At 42.7% G+C, this 18,946-nt stretch overlaps 1 protein-coding gene across 1 annotated transcript in view; it reads right to left on the reverse strand.

Moving 5' to 3' along the window:
- The window catches only part of anp32a (acidic (leucine-rich) nuclear phosphoprotein 32 family, member A), a 34,531-nt gene that overhangs the window by 5,685 nt on the left and 9,900 nt on the right, over positions 1-18,946 (reverse strand). The window contains exons 2-5 of the mRNA XM_041174780.1: positions 7,355-7,504; positions 5,888-6,010; positions 4,280-4,478; positions 477-616 (exon numbers count right to left, since the gene is read on the reverse strand). Coding sequence (XP_041030714.1) covers positions 477-616; positions 4,280-4,478; positions 5,888-6,010; positions 7,355-7,504 — 612 coding nt within the window. The remainder of the gene's footprint in view (positions 1-476; positions 617-4,279; positions 4,479-5,887; positions 6,011-7,354; positions 7,505-18,946) is intronic.

Genomic DNA, 18,946 nt, shown 5'->3' on the forward strand with positions numbered 1-18,946 from the left:
CATGATCTCATTGAATGGGAGAGCAGACTTGATAGGAGCAGAAGTAGGCTATTCGGCCCATGTCTTATGGTCTTAACATTCACCCAAAGGGACAGATCGGGCTTCAGTTTGAAGTTTCATCTGACGATGTAGCACTCCGTCACTACCATACTGAAAACTGATAATAGCAGGCACACTGCTAAACATAGTGAGTGTGTGATTAACCCACCGGGGAGAAGATCCCCTCAGTTATGGTGCGTAGTGAAGGGCTGTACTGCTTCATGAGCCAATTCAACCTAAATTTGTACTGCTGATCCAAAATTGCAGCTCAACGGGAAAATGAACATAACCCAATTCAAACTAAAAGATAGGCAGTGCATTTACATAGCACCTTATCACATCTTCAAGATGTCTCAAAGGAGTTTAGCATCAATGAGGTACTTTTTCAAATGCCAGTCACTGATTCACTATGTTATTGGATGGGCCTTTTATAATACCTCTTCCTCTACACTGAGGGCTTCTTCTTCCTCTTCCCCATCTTCCTCCTCTTCATCTTCATCTTCCTCTTCCTCCTCCCCTTCATCATCTTCATCTTCTTCACACTGAACAGCATCATATTCCTCCTCTTCGTCAACTTCTGTACATTTAAAATAAATAATTAAATCAATGCAAGACAACATGAAAGGAAATCAATGCTCTCTAAATTATACATTACATCCTTAATGGAGGTTCTAATAACAGCATCCAAATATCTTTAGAATGTGGGCTATTTAAAATGCACATACATGATCTAAACTGTCATGAATGTGATGTTGAGAGAATTGGGACTATGTAGTATATTCTTAAAACTGGGTCAAGCAGCTGGTTCTCCAGAATCCACTATGCCATCATGAATTATTGATAATGACCTAACAAGTGGCTAAACAAGTCCACACACAAGAGGCAGATTTTGAAAAAAAATTGCTCATAAACACATCACTTGTAACAGGCAACAATATTGTTTCTCAGTCTCTCATCCCTTCCCTACAAAATGTACTTAAGAAAGGTAGAAGACAGAAATAAATGGAGCACAACTGAAAGACATCCAATGTGACACCACTCGCACGTCAGCTAGAACTATGACTATCCCAACAACTGGTTTCAGTTACATAGCCACAGACAAATATTTTAGAGCTGCGTTTAAGTGCAAGACAACTTTCACAAGAATATTAATCTATAGTTCTAGGTTATTTTCCTCAAGTGGGCATTAGTTGCCACAACTAGCGTAAAATACGACTGGAGATGGTTGAGTTTGTGCACATATATCAGGCTGCAGTCCGCAGTCCTGATGTTGCTACTCTTGGACAGAGCTCAACATTAAGTCAGTGCCATTTATAAGATTCTCTGCAGCAACTTGTCAAGCCTCCTTTGACATCACCTCCCACACCCACAGTCTCTACAATCTGAAGAACAAGGGCTGCAAGAGCAAGGGAACACCAAAGCTTGCAAGTTCCCCTCCAAATCACACACCACCCTGACTTGGAACAATAATCACTGTTACTGGGTCAAAATCTTGAAATTCTCTCCCTAACAGGACTACGTGACTCACCATCACCTTCGAGGGCAATTAGAGGCAGCTAATAAAAGCTGGCCTTGCCAATGATCATTGCATCCCATGAGAAAATAGGGGGAGAAAAGCTATTCTTTTATACTACCAAGGCCTTAAGAAGGGGATGGAGAGTGAAAAAATAAACACAAGAGACTTTCCCCCTCCCCCTTCTATGGGAATGCAGCACAGCTTGTAGACCATTTTCTCCAAATAGGTCATCTCCAGGGAACAACCCTCAATGCAGCCAGTCTGGCATGCACAGGGTTCCTCCAAGACACTGCAATGGCCCAGACACGAGAATTTGACTCTGCAGATCAGAGGTAGGTTTCGTTCTTCAGTATAAAATGGATGGGGTTACAGTTTAAATACAAAAACGCTGTCCGACTTTGCTTCCACTTTAGATCAACAGAAAGGAAGTTCAAAATGAACAGAGACTAACGATAGCGAATGCATGACCAATGAACAATTAGACGAATGACTGTCCCGTCACCAGACTCAGAACACTGCAGAGCTGGAAAACTAGTGCAGGATTTGACAATATTGTAGCTGGTCATTGACTTGACTCTACAGTGCATGCTTCAATTTTAATAAAGTAGTCCCAGGTTAAAATTTTTCATTTAAATGCAGCATTACAAAGTATTCAGATGGCAGGATGATTCTACGCGTCTACATGCAGATACATGCTGGTCAACCCCCACAGACATTAACACAAAAGCTGAGGAAAGTGTGTAATTTAACGCTTCCGCTGCTCATGCAGGACTTGATTCATTGGTCCCAAAATTGCTAGGTGCTGAATGTTCAGTAAGTGCGAGAACACACAATGTTCACCAACTCTCAAGTGAAAAAAATCTGCTTCTGCAACCACTACAAACTGGTGACGTTAATTTCACAAACTTTGTGTGTTTGGTCTGTGGTGTTTATTCTGCAAGAAAAATGCTGGAAATACACAGCCTGTCGAGCAATACTTGGAAGGTCAGGTTACATACCCAACCCTTTCCCTGGGGGCAATCGTGCAGTCACAGCAGCTTTATTATTATTTCCAGGATTTGGAGTTTATTTCTTTTAATTTGTAAAATTAGATTAGTATAGCTAATAAGCAAGGATGGGAACATAATTTATACAAGTATTACAAGCTGCGATAGGATAAGGATATTTCTAGGTAACTTCTAATAATTTTTTTCCATTTGTGAGACATCTGATAAAGTTTAACACTTGTTCGGCACAGCTCAGCTTTTCTGTCTCTTCCCCTCTCAATTCCTGGAGATTATTTGAAAGCCTAGATTTCCCTATTGATTAGGAATCTTTAAAACAGTATACTTTTATGAAATATGGAGGATTTAATTTGGTCTGATGGCACACTGGTTAATACATCTACACACTGCAGTCACTAACCCATTTAATGACTGTTAAAATAGCACACGAAGGAATTTTAGACAAGCAAATTAACTGGGGCACTACCAGTCAGAATTAAACCCCCGAAGTGTTGAAGCAAAACCTCAAACTACAATACAGACTTGAAGTGACTGCCCGTCTTCAATAATGTTAACATTAATGGGTCTGTATCAAGTTTCTCTATTTTACTCTGGGTACTAGCTCATTTTAAATAAATTGGTTAGTGCTTTTAGGAGACAGAGGGAAGATTGATACGAGTGCGCTAAATGTTCAGTAATCGAATTGGTAGATTTCCACGTGATGAATCCATGAAAACAAGTCATGTTTGGCAAATGGTCAACAGTCACCTTCAGATGTGCTGAGTTGGACAGCAGCCAAAACCTTGGTGCCATCTGTTTGACCTTTTGGGGGCGGAGCTGACAAGAGGAGCAGTTTGAGAATTAGCCGACGGGGTCGTGTTGTATTCAACATTAGATTCCATGTTTCAACGGTTGCTGCGGAAACAGGATGGAATACCAAAACACTGGAGTCATAGGGGAGGCCAGTCCACTGTAATCATAATCAGATGCTGCTGGGTGATGTGGTACGTGTGGCCCTTGATGTTATAGTCTAGGGTAACAGAATTTCTTACAAAAACCCACACGTTACTCTAACTTCATTTGCTTTAGAAAATTGCAGCCAATTTGCAGGTTAAGTTGGAGCGTAGCCTATACATATCATTCTGCTACCTTATAAATCAAACCTGCTTCCCTGGAGGTTCTTACTGTCAAGTCTTGAGGCAGCAGCCGACACTTCCCAACTTTGCTCTCACTCACCCTTTCTTCAAACAATACAAGGAGACAGTGTTGGGCAATCAGATTGCTGTGGTAAACTAGCCCAGGTCATAACAACTGTGTGGGCACACTCACGATCGTCCAAGCTCATGTGAAGATGAAATATAAAAGGCTTTAAGGGGACAGTTCCATTGATCTCTTGGAGCTTTTTTTTTGACTGCCTTCAGGGTCAAAGAGAAACTTCCCAGCATTATTTCTCACCACCCCCCCCTCCTCTCTTGTGATTGGCTGATGGCTTCTTTCCACCTCTCAAGAGATTTGAGGGTGGGGAGAAAGAGGGAAAATCTGAAGGTGGAGAGGACAGACTCACTCATCTGCTGCTGCCCTCTTTCCCATCAGATTCCCAATGGTCAGTGAATGGAGCCACACCAGCTCACAAGTCAATACCTTATGGACAAAACTGGGGCAAGTTTGCACAACAACAGATATAACATTGAAGAAGGGAGAAAGACAGGAGGAGTCTAATCACAAAAATCTGATAAAGTACCATCTTCCTCCTCGTCGTCATCGTCTAGCCCCTCTACATATGCTTCAGTGTCCGAGTCTGGTGCTTCTTTGTCTTCACGATCGTATCCATCTAGGTACGTCAGTTGTGGGAGAAACTTGAAAACATTTTCTCTGTAATCGTTTAAGTTTGTTACCTCGCAATTGAAAAGGTCTAGACTCCGCAGGTTATCCAACTTTTTCTGTGAGAAAAAAAGGGGAGGGAAGGGAAAAAAAACCCCCAGAAAGTGTTAGGTTTGAATTTGGATCACAAGGCAGAAGAGACAGTTCAAAGCCTCCAAAAAACCAGTCTACCAGAGATGGAGATTAAAATTACTTTAGATGAAGATTTCTTAAAAATTCTTGAGTGTCTTACAATCCCATACAAATAAAGAAGCGACGACAAGAGAATCGGATGTATAATTAGAAGAAAAATTTGCAAATTTCCAGGACCAACTGAATAACACTTTCAAAGAGTCAGCACAAGGACAATGGACCAAGTGTCTTACTTCCGTTCTATGATTCCAAGAAATATGTTCCTTTTTTACCCTTTATTCTTTCATGGGATCTGGGTGTAGTTCCAGCATTTGTTGCCCACTCCCAATTGTCCTTTAACCAAGAGGCTTGTTAGGTCATTTCTGACGGGAGTTAAGAGTCAACCACATTGCTGTGGGTTGGGAGTCACATGTAGACCAGACCAGGTAAGGATGGCAGATTTCCTTCCCTAAAGGACATTAGTGAACCAGATGTTTTTTTTTAAATGACAATTGATGATAGTTTCATGGTCACCATTACAGAGACAAGTTTTATATTCTAGATTTATTGATTGAATTTGGTGAAATTTGAACCCATGTCTCCAGAGCATTAGCCTGGGCCTCTGGGTTACTAGTCCAGTGACACTCCCACCACTCCATCATTCCCGCATTAACCAATGTTGAGCTGTGTCTTTTCCTCCATTGATTTTATTCTTGAGTTATACACTGGGGCCACCAGATAGCAGGTTCCTTCCAATGGAGGCAACTTTGCAGGAGTTTACGGGCTTAAAAAAGTTCACTGGAGCCAACTTTGCCGGGGAACTGAGTTAACATTATATAGTTGGCTTCTGAAGCAACACAAGGTTAATAACTATAACAAATTTTAAAATCCCAAACACCTGCCCATCAATTTGAGGAATTGCATTCAATCAGCACCTTTGTAAAGTGATCCAAAAAGGTGGAATTGGATACAAATAGGATTTTCTTTTTTAAAAGTCCATTACTCAAATTTTTGTAACAGGCTTCACCTTCAATAAATGGTCTTAATTTTTTGAACTTTTGCTCTTTTCTTAAAACTCAATGTCATTTTTTGAAATAAATCCCACCAGATAAATGACTTAGAAGTGATAAGCGGATTTATAAATCAGAGAAACATCCAGTGAGAATTAGCAGATGGAGAAAGAAGAAATTTACCAAGCACGTGGCCTTCACCCAGTTGGGATTTATTGTGAAAGCACATTCTCCGCACATCACTATTTATAGCTTTATCAATATCTACACTCACACCCAGTTCTGGGTGGATAATACTTCATGCTGAGATCAACCATGACTCAAGACTTCAGGTTCAAGGTACTCACCAGAGGTTCTATTGTACTGAGATCTTTGATTTTGTTGCCGCTGAGGTTGAGATGTGTGAGGTTCGGACATTTTTCTGCCAACACTTCTAGCCCGCCTGAGATTCTGTTATCGCTTAGCTCAAGCTATATGTAAATATATTAAACATTGCACCATTAGCATTGATGTAAACTAGAAATCAGTATAATTTTTTTTAACCTGGGAGTGACAAAAGCAGCACTCAGTCCATCAAGTAGAGTCCATGTATTCATATGCACAGACTAGGAATAGGCCATTCAGCCCCTCAAGCCGGCTCTGCCATTCAATAAGATGATGGCTGAATGGAATGTGGCTTCAACTTCTCATTCTCACCTGCCCTGATAACCTTTGACTCCCTCGATAGTCAAGAATTTATCTACCTCTGCCTTAAAAATATTCATTGACCCTGCCCCCACCAGTCTTTGGGGAAAAAGTTCCAAATATTCACAACCCTCAGGGAAAATAATTCTTCTAATCTTCATCTTAAATGGGAGACTCCTTTATTTTTAAACTGTTCTAGTTTCTCCCACAAGGGGAAACATCCTTTCAGCACCCACCCTGTCAAGTCTCCTCAGGATCATATACATTTAAATAAGATCGCCTCTCTATCTTCTCAACTCCAATAGATACAGGCCCAACCTACCCAACTTTTCCTCATAAGAAAGCCCCCAATCTCAGGATTGAGTCGAGCGAACCTTCCCGGAACGATTGCTAACACGTTTATATTCAATCATGGACCTCCCTTCACTTTGACAAGCAGGGTATTAACTATTTCTTTGCCAAGCTTTTCCTGAATTAATACCAAAGTTTTAATCCACTGTCACTGGGGGCAGGTTCTACACCAAATTGAGGTGGAGGAAGGTCATCAAGTCTATGATGCCACCCACTACTTCTAGCCACAAACAGAAAAAGAAATTGAATAGAACAACATGGCAAGTTCTTTGATACAAGAATTAGGGAAATGTGGAAAAACACTGCAGGTGGACAACTGTCATCTTATAAGGAACAGCTAGAAACATAATTGTTAAGACTGTTGACCAATGGACCCAACCCAATAGCAGCCATCATCGTTCTTGGAATGTCAGATTAATTTATTAACTGCCAAGCTAAAATTTAAGGAGAGCTCAAAATTAGGGTTTAAGAGCCAGCAGTGTTAAAACGTCAAATAAACAAGTTTGTGCACTATGGAGCCACTTCCACCAACAAATCTACACATCAATTAAATGCTGGATTATTTACTGAGCAACTGCCCAAGAAGCTTCCTGTGTACATGTCAAGTGACCAGTAATGCACATTTGACAGTGGTCAACTCTTGCCTCAGATTTCAGTCAAATGGCATTTTTTAAACCCCACCCGACATTATTTCACCCCAGAATCATGCAGCTACTTAATCGTGGCACTACTGGCAAGCACAGGGGACATCAAAAGCAGCCAGAAGGCTTTTTACCTACCTTCTTTAGCTTGTTTAACTTTGGTAGGTTCGCGACTGACAATAAGCCTACGTTGATCGTGCTAAGGAATTCCAATTCTTCAAACTCATCTGAGAGCCCCTCAATTTTGCCTTCATTTGAACGACAGTTGTCGAGAACAAGTTCTTTCACCTGGGGAGAGAGATGCAAAACAAACTAGAAAAATGCCCTGGGAGAACAGATTTTTGCAGCCTTCACTGGTGCAACTGCCCACATAAAACAGCGCAGGAGGCCTCGCTGCTAGATGACAGTTTTCAAACATTTGTACACCGGAACTGTCCTTTTGCATCTGCTCATGTACGCTAGCAAGTCAACAGAATTTTTAAATGTTCTGGTCAGGCTCTGCCTGGCCAAACAGGCTGGGACTAGATGCTCTTGCAGACTTCCAGTAATCCTCTTGCAAAACCCACAGAAATACAGGTGAAAACTTCAACAATAGAGCAGTTGGTTACTAGTGCAGTCATGAATTTCATCAGATGACTGCTTTATAGCTCTGGAGCACAACTTAAAAACAATTTATTCAACCATGCTCTAACTATGGGAGGGAGAGAGACCCGCTAGAAACTGGCTTTGAGTTACAGTACTGTACTATGTACAGAAAAACAACTGCGTCAATGAGTTGAATTTCTTTTCCTAATTATAAGTTTTTAGTTGAGACAACTTTGTTCAACACAGGAATAGCAGCAACAAAGGAAGGTGGGGAAAGAGATAGATAAGGAGATAGTTTTTTTTTAATACATTTACAGGCCGTGGGCTTCATTGGCTGGGCCAGCATTTATTGCCCCCATCCCAATAGTCCTTGAGAAGGTGGTGGTGAGCTGCCTTCCTGAACTGCTGCAGTCTGTGTGTAGGTGCACCCACAGTGCGGTTAGGGAGTGGGCTCCAGGATTTTAACCCAGCGACAGTGTGGGCAACTCTGGACGTGTTGGCTGAGAAATATTAAAAGCTTGCATCAGATGCAACTGCCCGTCTCTCCAATTTCGGGTCATCATTAACTACATCCTCAATTAAATCACTGTCAGACAACAAGAGACTCAAGCAGGGACAAGGAGAGCATCAGATCCACCATATGCGGCAGCTTGGATCTTCTTATAATGAAGCTGTCTTACAAAGAATGAGGATGGGCACAATCTACTATGTCAAAACACCATTCAAATACAGTCTGTAACAGCAGAATTCTGAGGATACAAGTTGGGAGCGCCACTGTCAATTTTTTCTCATCGTCCTGAACAGTCATGAAGAAATACATGTTTATTGCTGGGGGCAAGAAAGAAGAGACATGCTGTTAAAGCTTTCCATCTTGCACTCATCAGGACAGATGCAAGAATGCCAAATTTCAAAGGGAGCAACAATTTATACTGCATGAGAAGGGGCTGCTGATTGGTTGGCAAGGGGACTTTTTGATTGGTCAAGGCATTGCCAGGGAACAACTGTTTTCCCAACCTCCTCCCCAGAACGCTTCTGTTTAAATTCCAAAAATGGTGCAATGCCTGGACATGTTCCTTTTGCCTACAGGGGCTGTGCCCTGCATATGAATAAATGTAGTTTCTAACAAGCAGAAGTGAGCCACATTGCGAGCCCAACTGATAATCTTAGATTTGGTTGTTAGTGTAGTTCTTAGCACGCTTGGGATTGTTCAGCAAGTGCTGTCCAACCACAGAACATAATGTCTAATGTTAAAGGAGTTTTGCAAGCACGAGTTGGTTGAGCAGGGTCAGTACTGTGCTTGCTGCAAACAGCCGAAGGGATGTGCTGCTGGATGCACGTTTAGAGAAAAGTAGTGAGCTGACACAGATAGCTGCCTTACAAATAGCCTGACAGGTACCATCCATGAGACTGACCAGGATATACAGATCAAGCTGCATACAGGTTGCTCCCGTTCAGCCCACATCAGGTGCAAGGAAATACATCTGGTGCCAATTCAGAAACTTCACTCAACAGAGGAAACCACTACATAGAAAGAAGTACTTCTAAATTTATATACTCAGAAAGTTGAAGTATTACTTCCCCTTCAGCAGACGTGGTAAATGGTGGCTAACAGTGCCACCGATTGAGGGACAAATTGAACAAAACTCCCATGTAACCTGATTAAATAACATCCGTTTGCTGGAATATCAAGAGTCTAACTGGTTACAAAGGTTTTCTCAAACAATAAAACTTATTCCATTTAATGGGCCTTAATGCCATGAAGATATCATATTTGTTCTTTCAAGAAGTCCTCAGTTGCTGCATCACACCTTTGAGCTCCAGATACTAAATCCTGTTAGCAGATCCCACCTCTAGGGCCATAATACTCAGCATCAAAAAGATCCACAAGCCAAATCTTCCTTTATCAAAAAGAAAAGTGATGTATTCTATTCAGCTTCTAAAAATGACATTTAGCCAGAGATAGGAATGGAGAACTATGCCAATATCTGATGAGCATATTCGATATAAACTTCTCCCATCCTCCCGGAAACTTTCTGCCCCACAGACAAAGCCAGATGACTCTGCCTTAGGCCCATGGCCCATCCTGGTGAATGCCTTTTCATTGCAGAAAGGGTTAGTCACAAGAAAGATAGGCAAGCACAGAAATTTGAGAAGCTGCCACAGATATGCTGAATGGCCTCCTTCAATGCCATAATGGCTCTACAAGTGATGAAAGTCTTCTTTATCCATGGTGTTGTGGTAATGTCACTGGGCTAGTAATCCAGGGGCCCATGCTTCAGGGACATGGGTTCAAATATCCCCACAGCAGCTGGTGCAATTTAAATTTAATTAATAAAACTGGATAAACTCAAAGCTAGTTATCAGTTTTGACAGTGCTGAGTGCTGTAAAAACCAATCTGGTTCACAAATGTCCTTTAGGGAAGGAAATCTGCCATCCCTGCCCGGTCTGGTCTACATGTCACTCCAGATCCACAGCAATATGGATGACTCTCAACCGCCCTCTGAAATAGCCTAGCAAGCTGCTCATTTCAAGGGCAATTAGGGATGGGCGACAAATACTGGCCTTGTCGGCAAAACCCACATCCCATGAAAGAATAAAATAAATTCTAACTCTAGCTCCCTCTTGGGATGTAGGCAAAGGTATATTCTCCCCCTGAACAGTGAGCCTAAGAACGAAATGTGTAACTGCAGTCTTCGATCTCAACAAAGGCATCCAAATAAATGTTTTGTCTAAACCGTTTTATTTCCACCAAAACCTGAGCTGTTGAATTATAGTACTCCAAAATGCAGTTCAACAACAAACATAATGCTGAAACTACTTCAGAAATGCTAGGCCAAGCATCAATAATTAAGGTTGCACAGTTAAAAAGACACTGATGTTTTGTTTTTTCTTTTTTCTTGGGTTATGAGCTTGCTGGCAAGGCCAGCATTTTATTGCTTGAGAGTCTGATTTAGTTCTGCTAGGACAGAGAGAAACACTGCAGGAGTTCCCATGGGAGATCTACTTTGGGTAGGGATCCACCCTACAGCTGATGACATGATCAACAGGAAAAGCTTTAAATGGTATAAATAACTCCTTGCTCCACACTTTATACTCATGACCCAATGGATTTTTATCTTTGTCAAATTTCCTCAAGCAAAATGGTGTGTGCTGCAATCATTCCAACTTCTTGACAGTCTTCTGTAGGCACAGGTGCCTTTAGTTTTTACTGGCTGTTTCCCCATGGTGGGTTTAGCAATGGAAAAGTCATATGGGATTCAGCCACAAGCTACAAAGAGAGGATAGTCTTAAATATGGGAAAGCCAACTTAGCTCCTGCAGAAGAAATGATCCAAGTTTTCTATCCCATCATTAAGGAACTACACAGACTGCTGTCCAAGGTAGCTAAACCCAAGGCCAACGATGGTTTAGTCACCAAATTCTGATCGCACTGGGCCTTTATGTGAGTCATTCATATAAATGGAGGCAATTGAAAATGGTCAAAGGCGCCTACTAGATGCTGGTATGCCAAAAGCAGAGGATACAACAAGACAAAAAAAACGTTTAAGATACCCTCCAGAAAGATCTTCTTTGGCCTAATATCTACAAGGCAGTTCTTCAGCGATGGTTTTGGCTCTGCGCTGTACAATGGGCACTTTGACATCGTCAACATATTTGGAAGTTTCATGGATGTGGAGTATTAAACTCTGCAAATGAGAGGTTTAATCACTTTTGTTACTGGATTCTTTTGATATTGTGGGCCATCTCCCGAACTTTGTAACCAACAATAAAAACGATTATCTGGATAATCCTTTTTCCCACTGCTCCAGAGTGCCCCTTACACAATTCTCTTCTTGACTTGGGAGTTGAAGCTGTACCTTTTGGGGAAAAAAAGTGGAGTTTGAGAACTCTTTGTACTAAGATGAACGTAATTCATACATTCTTGACAATATAATGGTCCTGAAACGAAGTGAGGGGAGAAAAAGATTCTCATTATCTCCGAATGTCCAAAAGCATTATACAGCTAAAGGTTTAATGTCAGAAACGCAGCAGCCAATTTGCACACAGCAAGGTCCTCCAAAAGCAGCAATGTGATAATGAACGGATAATCTGAGCGTGTGATGTTGGTTAAGGGTTAGCCAGGACAGCAGGGAGAACTCTCTTGCTCTTCTTTGAAATAGTGCCATGGGATCTTTTACATCTACCCAAGCAGACAAACTGGGTCTTGGTTTAATGGCTCATCCAAAAGATGGCACCTCCAACAGTGCAGCACTCCTTCCATGTGCTCTGGACTGCAGGATGTTTGTGTCTGGTGTGGGACATTTGAACCCAATCTTCTGACTCTTGAGGAAAGACAGTGCTACCCGCAGAGGGCTGGATGAGGCCAGGAAATTCTGTTTCATAAAAGTCTTGAAGCACTGAAATCATGTGATACTAAACAAAGGTGGCAGCGATTGCATCAAAGATCCTGAAGCCAGGTACCAACATCAACTAATGGCAACGGCAAGTTAGCCCTGAAGATCTAGCTTCAGGTTAAAACCTAACAGCCCAATTTCAGGGCACAAATACACATGAACCAACTGAGACAACTGCTGGTGAAGAAGCAAAACTAAAACTTATGTGGGAAGTAGTGATCGAGAGAGAGAACATGTTGACACCACAAGCACTAGACAATTTTATGGAAAGTACAGTAGCCCCACATAAATCTTGAATGCAGGTTCCAAGGACCACCTTCTGAAAGCATAATAAAAGCTCGTAAAACGAATGCATCCTTGGCATTTATTCTTTTTAAGAGGATAAGAACACAAGAAATGGAAATGGTTCCTCGAGTCTACTCTATTAGTCAATAAAATGATGGCTGATCTTCCACATCTACTCTTCTTTCCTGCCTGATCCTTAATCTCTTCTTTGGTGCCCAAAAGGGTATCAAATTCAGTTTTGAATATGGTCAACAACTGAGCATCCACAGCTCTCTGGGCAGAGAAATCCAAAGATTCACAACCCTCTGAGCCAAGACATTTCTCCTGATCGCAATCTAAAATGGCCAACTCTTAGCCTGAGGTTATGACCCCTCATTCTCGGCTCTTCAACCAGGGGAAATAGCCACAGCATCTACCCTGTCAAACACCCTCAGAATTTTATATCTTTCAGCAAGCCATATATTATTCCTTCAGAGAACATAGACCCATTCTACTCAATAGCTCAGCAAGTTTGCCCTGTACAAGAGCTGTAATATCAAATTAAATTGCATGGAAAGGAATGAAAAAAAAACCTATCTGGTATACTTCATTTCACCTCACTTACAATGCAGCTTAAAAACAATGCTCACAGCTCAAATTTTATATATGGATAAACTAATTATGAAGCCTTCGGATTACATTGAAAATCCTCAAGTTGCCGCACTTCCTGCTTTCAGGATTACAGCTGAAATTAGCTTCCAAAAAAGAAAAGTTCTCCCATCTTTTTCCCAATACCCCATCATCATTCATACTTCAAACCAACATGACAGAGTGAAGGAGCAGTTGAGACAAATGTGTGAACGGGCTGTTGAAAGAAGGATTTAAATCCTGAATTTAACCCCGAGTAATGCCAACTGATCCTGAACAGATCCATTTATGTTCAAGGATCTTAGACCCATCACACAGGGCAGCCTGCTGTGCTGCAGCCTGGGTTATCTTTTAAAATAAGAATGCACTCACACAGCAGTCTATTCCCCTTGCATTGTGATTCAGACCTTAATAGTGGATGTTGCTCAGGTTAGTAATGCCCTAGATTCTCCTGATGCAAGAAGCTTCACATCCAGCTGTCGTCTTTTTCCACCAGACCAAAAACCATCAGCTAAGCAACATTAAACTGTTGACAATCCCTGATTGCTGTCACCCAACCCTTGTTAAGACGGACGATCAAACAAAAAAAAATCCTCCCTACCCCCTCCCCAGCCCCACTCTCCTCTCCTGCACCCCCCCTCCCCAGCCCCACTCTCCTCTCCTGCACCCCCCCCCTCCCCGCCACTCTCCTCTCCTGCACCCCCCCTCCCCGCCACTCTCCTCTCCTGCACCCCCCTCCCAAGCCCCACTCTCCTCTCCCTCTACCCCCCCCCAGCCCCACTCTCCTCTCCCGCTACCCCCCTCCCCCCCATTCCCCTTTCTGTTCAGTGAAATCTCCCATGCCAGACAATCATCACTAAGATCTGTGAGTTATAACAGTGGTAGTGCAGAATTTTCATCCAATGACCATTTGGGCCATGAAAAAGCCCAGCAGTAGATAGATTGGAAAGGCAAATTGAGGTGTGCCCAAAGAGCAACTCATCAGTTAATAAACCTACCATTTTGCATCTCATCTTTCAAGGTCAACAGCCCAAGGGGCTAAACATGGGCACAAAGGGTATCAAGTCAATCAGAAGAGGGAAACTGGGAGAGGTGACATAGGCTTGGTCAAGAAAGGTGGCCTTTCAAAAAGGAGGGTCTTAAAAACAGAGATGGGGAGGCAGTGGGGTTTAGCAAGGGAATTTCCAGAACATGGAGCCCAGTAGAAAGCACAGCTGCTAGTGGTGGAGTAAAAGGACAGAGATATACACAAGAACTGGATTCAGAGGAGGAATCAGTGGTGGTGTTTTGGGAGGGGTGGGGCAGAAGAGGGGGTGAAGTGAAAAGATCGAGAGAAAGAAAAAAAAAAGAGTACAATTGGAGGTGGTTAGAGAAGAAATGGAGAGGGCATTAAAAAAAAAACTTTGTAGCAATTATGATGTACAGGAATTAAAAACATCAAGACACGCAGTCACAGGATTGTGGTCAAGTAAAATCTGACACTGCATCACAGGAAAATATATTAGGACAGATATCCAAAAGGTTGGCCAGAGAGGTAGGTTTCAGGAGTGTGCATCTTAAAAGGAAGAGAGGAGCAGGGAGGTGCGAGGGAATTTCAGAGCTTCGAACTCTGGCACAGCTATAAACTACAGCGATTAAAATTGGGGATGCATAATACACCAGAATCTGTGAGCATATATGTCTCCGAGGGATGTAGTGGCGTCAGAGGAGATCACAGAGATAGGGAGGGGTTAAAGCCATGAAGGATGAATTTATTTATTTTTTTTAAATTGAGGCATTGCTTAGCCAGAAGCCAATGGTAGATCATCAAAAAGGGATATAAACTAAGCTAAGGATTTCAGTTCTCAGTTGTTAAGGTTCCAGGCTAAATATAGGTTAACAAGGATTTGGGGTGGGTGACAGCAAGCAGGATTTAGGAATAGGGTCTAGAGAGGAATTCTGGAATGAGCTGAAACTTCATGGAGGCTGGCAAGGAAAGAATTGGGAGGAACCATGTCTGTAGGTGACAAAAGGCTTGAATGAGGGAATAGCACCAATAGTTTTTTTTAAATTAATTTGTGGGATGCGGGTGTCACTGGCTAGACCAGCATTTATTGCTTATCCCTAATTGCCCTCGAGAAGCTGGGTGAGTCACCTTCCTGAACTGCTGCAATCCATATGTTGTAGGTACACGCACAGTACTGTTGGGGGGGGGGGGGGGGGAGTTCCAGGATTTTGACCCAGTGACAGTGAAAGAACAACAATATATTTGCAAGTCAGGATGGTGAGTGGCTAGGAGGGGAGCTTCCAGGTGGTGGTGTTGGCTGCTAAAGGTCATAAATAGATCAAAAGCAGCACAAAACAATGAAATACATTAGTTTAGTCAGGTGTGATATTGGTCTGGTATAATATGATCAATACACAAACACCAGCGATAAAGTTGGTGAAGAGCTACAAGTTCAAGTCAAGGAGTGTAGTGTTGTGCCATTCCTATTTGAAATGTTTCTACATATAACAGTTTTCATGTTCCAAAGTATTATGTAATGCATGTCCTGGTTGCACTGTACACAACCACAAACATCCCATTTTAATTGGAACTTGCCTCCACAGCCAGCTTTGGGAAGATCTACTGGTTCCCCTTGAGGAACAGTCCATTCAGAGGCTGCAGTGAAAGAGGTGTTGATCCTAAGCAGGTTTTACAAAACACTGCATCTTCCTACTTTTGGCTTACAAAAAAAAGTGGAGGGGCACCACAGGACCAGACATCAGCAAGAGTCAACATCGCCTTTGGAGAGGAGAATACAAGAAACAACTTGCACACAAATTCCTAATAATTCTGACCGCAACTGTCAAAGAGCATTGTTAATAATTTTAAGTTGGCGCTCAGAGGGCTTTTTTTTTTATTGATCAAGCAGGATAACTAGGTGTTTCAGCACCTCACAAAATTTGCCATTCACATAACTTATACTTAGCTTCAGGTCAGATCATCAATGGGTGATTGAACATCAGTGCCAGCCAAGAAAAGGGTGGAAAGGACAGTGCCCACCCACTGCAGGTCAGCTTTCAGCTTGAAGCTGCATTGAGCTTTTAAGTGCATGCCCAAACCTTTAAACCACAATCTTTGCAAATTTGATTTCCCTCTCTGTTTGACAGGTTCTACCTCTTGGATGTAGGTGCAGTCTTGCAGGGTTCAAGATAGTCCAGTGCCCCGCTGCCAGTCTTTAAGTATTCAGCAGGAGCTGGCAGGGTATTCAACCGTGGACAGCATCACAAGCCTTGCCTCATTCAACACCCACACACTTTCTTTCTCTGTCAATGGCACGAGCCCCAGCTTCTCCCCATCCTCACTCTAGCACAAAAATAGTGGCTAATGCCACTCCTTTATTCCTGCCTTGGCTATCCGAGAGGTTGCAGTGATGTCACGCTGTAAATTGCACCACTGGGGTGGCCCTCTTCAAATAAATATTGTACAATTACTACGCAATTTTAAACAGATCCAGGAGAGGAATTAGCACAACTTTTATCATTTTTATTACCTTGTATCAAAATCAGGTCAGAAGGGAACTAGAACCACAGCCCACACCAAGAGTGGCAACGGGGTCTTGTAACATCTCAATTTCATCCACATCTTCCAATTTCTGCATGACCTCACCTCTACAGGCCCAACAACCCACCAGAAGCTTTATATTCCTCAATTGTTAAGCCTCTTACACACCCCCGATTTTAATCACTCCAACACAGGTGGCTTTTGTCTTCAGCTACCTAGCCCCAAATTCCAGAATTCCCTCCCTAAACTTCTCCATCTCTCTCCCTTTAGGAAGGCTCCTTAATACCTGTCCCTGCTGACATCACCATTATGTGGCCCAGTGCCAAATAGGGTTTGATAAAACACCTGTGAAGCAACTAGCGAAGTTTTATATTAAATATGCAAGCTGTCATTTACATTCCTTTTTCTTATTCACTCATTAGCCTCAAGCTTTGTTGGGCCTGGAAATTTGAAAAGGGCTTGTTAGATAGCTCACCGGTGGATAAATCCTAATTAGAACACGACTAATGTTAGTATTAGCATCCAAAGATACACAAAGAAGGAGCATTGATTTATACTTGACACATGGGCCGCCGAGGCTCCGTTGTACTAAAATATTCAGCACAATAAAAGCTCTTTCTATTCTACCACAGCTCCTAAGTGATTTTTCCGCTTCCCACACCAGCAATCCTGGTGGCCAGTGAGCAGGATTATCAACTCAAAACTCCAAGTTGGGGGAGCCGTTGACCCAAACCCACTGGAACAAGAGGAGCCAAAATCCTCTGGCAGGATCCTGTAGGCAGAGGAGAATTCCATTCATTCCTTGAACAGTGGAATTTGGGATCTGAACCTTCAGACAACCAGCTCCAGGTTACAGCAATCCGGATTTCCAGGACTTGGCTCAGGTACCCTCACCGTGGAACGCTTTCCAACTCGAGAGGCCGTCATTTGGGAAACTTACCTTTACTGTAGTTCCTCATTATCAAGCACTCCCATGGCTGCCACGTCTTTGACCAGATGCAGGATAAAGTTCTCCATCTTCCTCCAGAAGTCAGTCTTAAACTCTGACTCAAGCCAACAGGAAAATAAAACACTTGCAACCCTTCACTACCTCAGGACTCCCCAAAGTGCTTTACAGCCAACGAAGTGCTTTAGCGATGTAGTCACTGTTGTGATGGAGGAAAGGCAGCAGCCAATTGGTGCATAGCAAGCTCCCAAAAACAGCAATATGACAATGGCCTGGTAATCTATTTTCAGGCATTGGTTGAGGGATAAATATTGATCAGGACACCGGGTGAACTCCCCTCCGCTTCTCCAAATAGTACGGCGGGTTCTTTTACCCGAGAGAGGAAATGGGACCTCAGTTTAACATTATATCCTCAGACAGTGCAGCACTCAGTACAGCAATGGAAGTGTCAGCCTAGATTATGAGCTCACATCTTGTAGATGCGTACCATCTACAAGATGCACTGCAGAAATTCACCAAGGCTCCTTCGACAGCACCTTCCAAACCTGCGGCCACTACCATCTAGAAGGACAAGGGCAGCAGATACATGGGAGCACCACCACCTAGAAATTACCCTCCTAGTCACTCACCATCTTGCCTTGGAAATATATTGCCATTCTTTCACTGTCGCTGGGTCAAAATCCTGGAGCTCCCTCCCTAACAGTAATGAGGGTGTATCGACACCACATGGACTGCAGCAGTACGCCACCACCTTCTCAAGGGCAATTAGGGATGGCCAATAAATGCTGGTCCAGCCAGCGAAGCCCACATCCCATGAATGAATTAAAAAAAAGAACCTTCGAACTCATGAGGCAAGAGGGCTCCCACTAAGCCTTAAATCAGCCACCCTTCTACTTTGCACAGATCCATCCTTTAAGCCTAGGCTGGAGATTCCAACATAGAGGCCCACACCACAAACTTCCCAGGCAGAAGCCCGACAGAGAGGATGAAAAGTTGGAATTCAAAATCAGATAGTGGAAGTAAAAAAAAATGTTAAATGTTCTGCGCTACATCAATCCTGTTAGCTGTACTGTAAAACTCTTGACAAAAACACAAACAACTCATCAAAATTAAAATACACTCCCCTCCTGCAGGAGATGATGGCATAGATGCCAAACAGCCTGCAGTAACTCACTCAAGGAAGCAGTGCTCCTCTGTAATCCTTGAAAGTGTTAGTACCATGGCTGCTCGACCACTGCGTCAAAGACCACGACAATCCTCTCTCTCCCAAAAGTCGATCGCCCACACCAGAGGTTGAGATCAGAACCTTTCCCCCTCCCAAACCCAGAGGTAATCCCTGGCAAGATCAGCCAACCCAGGAATCAAGT

This window comes from Carcharodon carcharias, chromosome 26, assembly GCF_017639515.1.
Source record: "Carcharodon carcharias isolate sCarCar2 chromosome 26, sCarCar2.pri, whole genome shotgun sequence".
In the NCBI taxonomy this organism is placed as follows: domain Eukaryota; kingdom Metazoa; phylum Chordata; class Chondrichthyes; order Lamniformes; family Lamnidae; genus Carcharodon; species Carcharodon carcharias.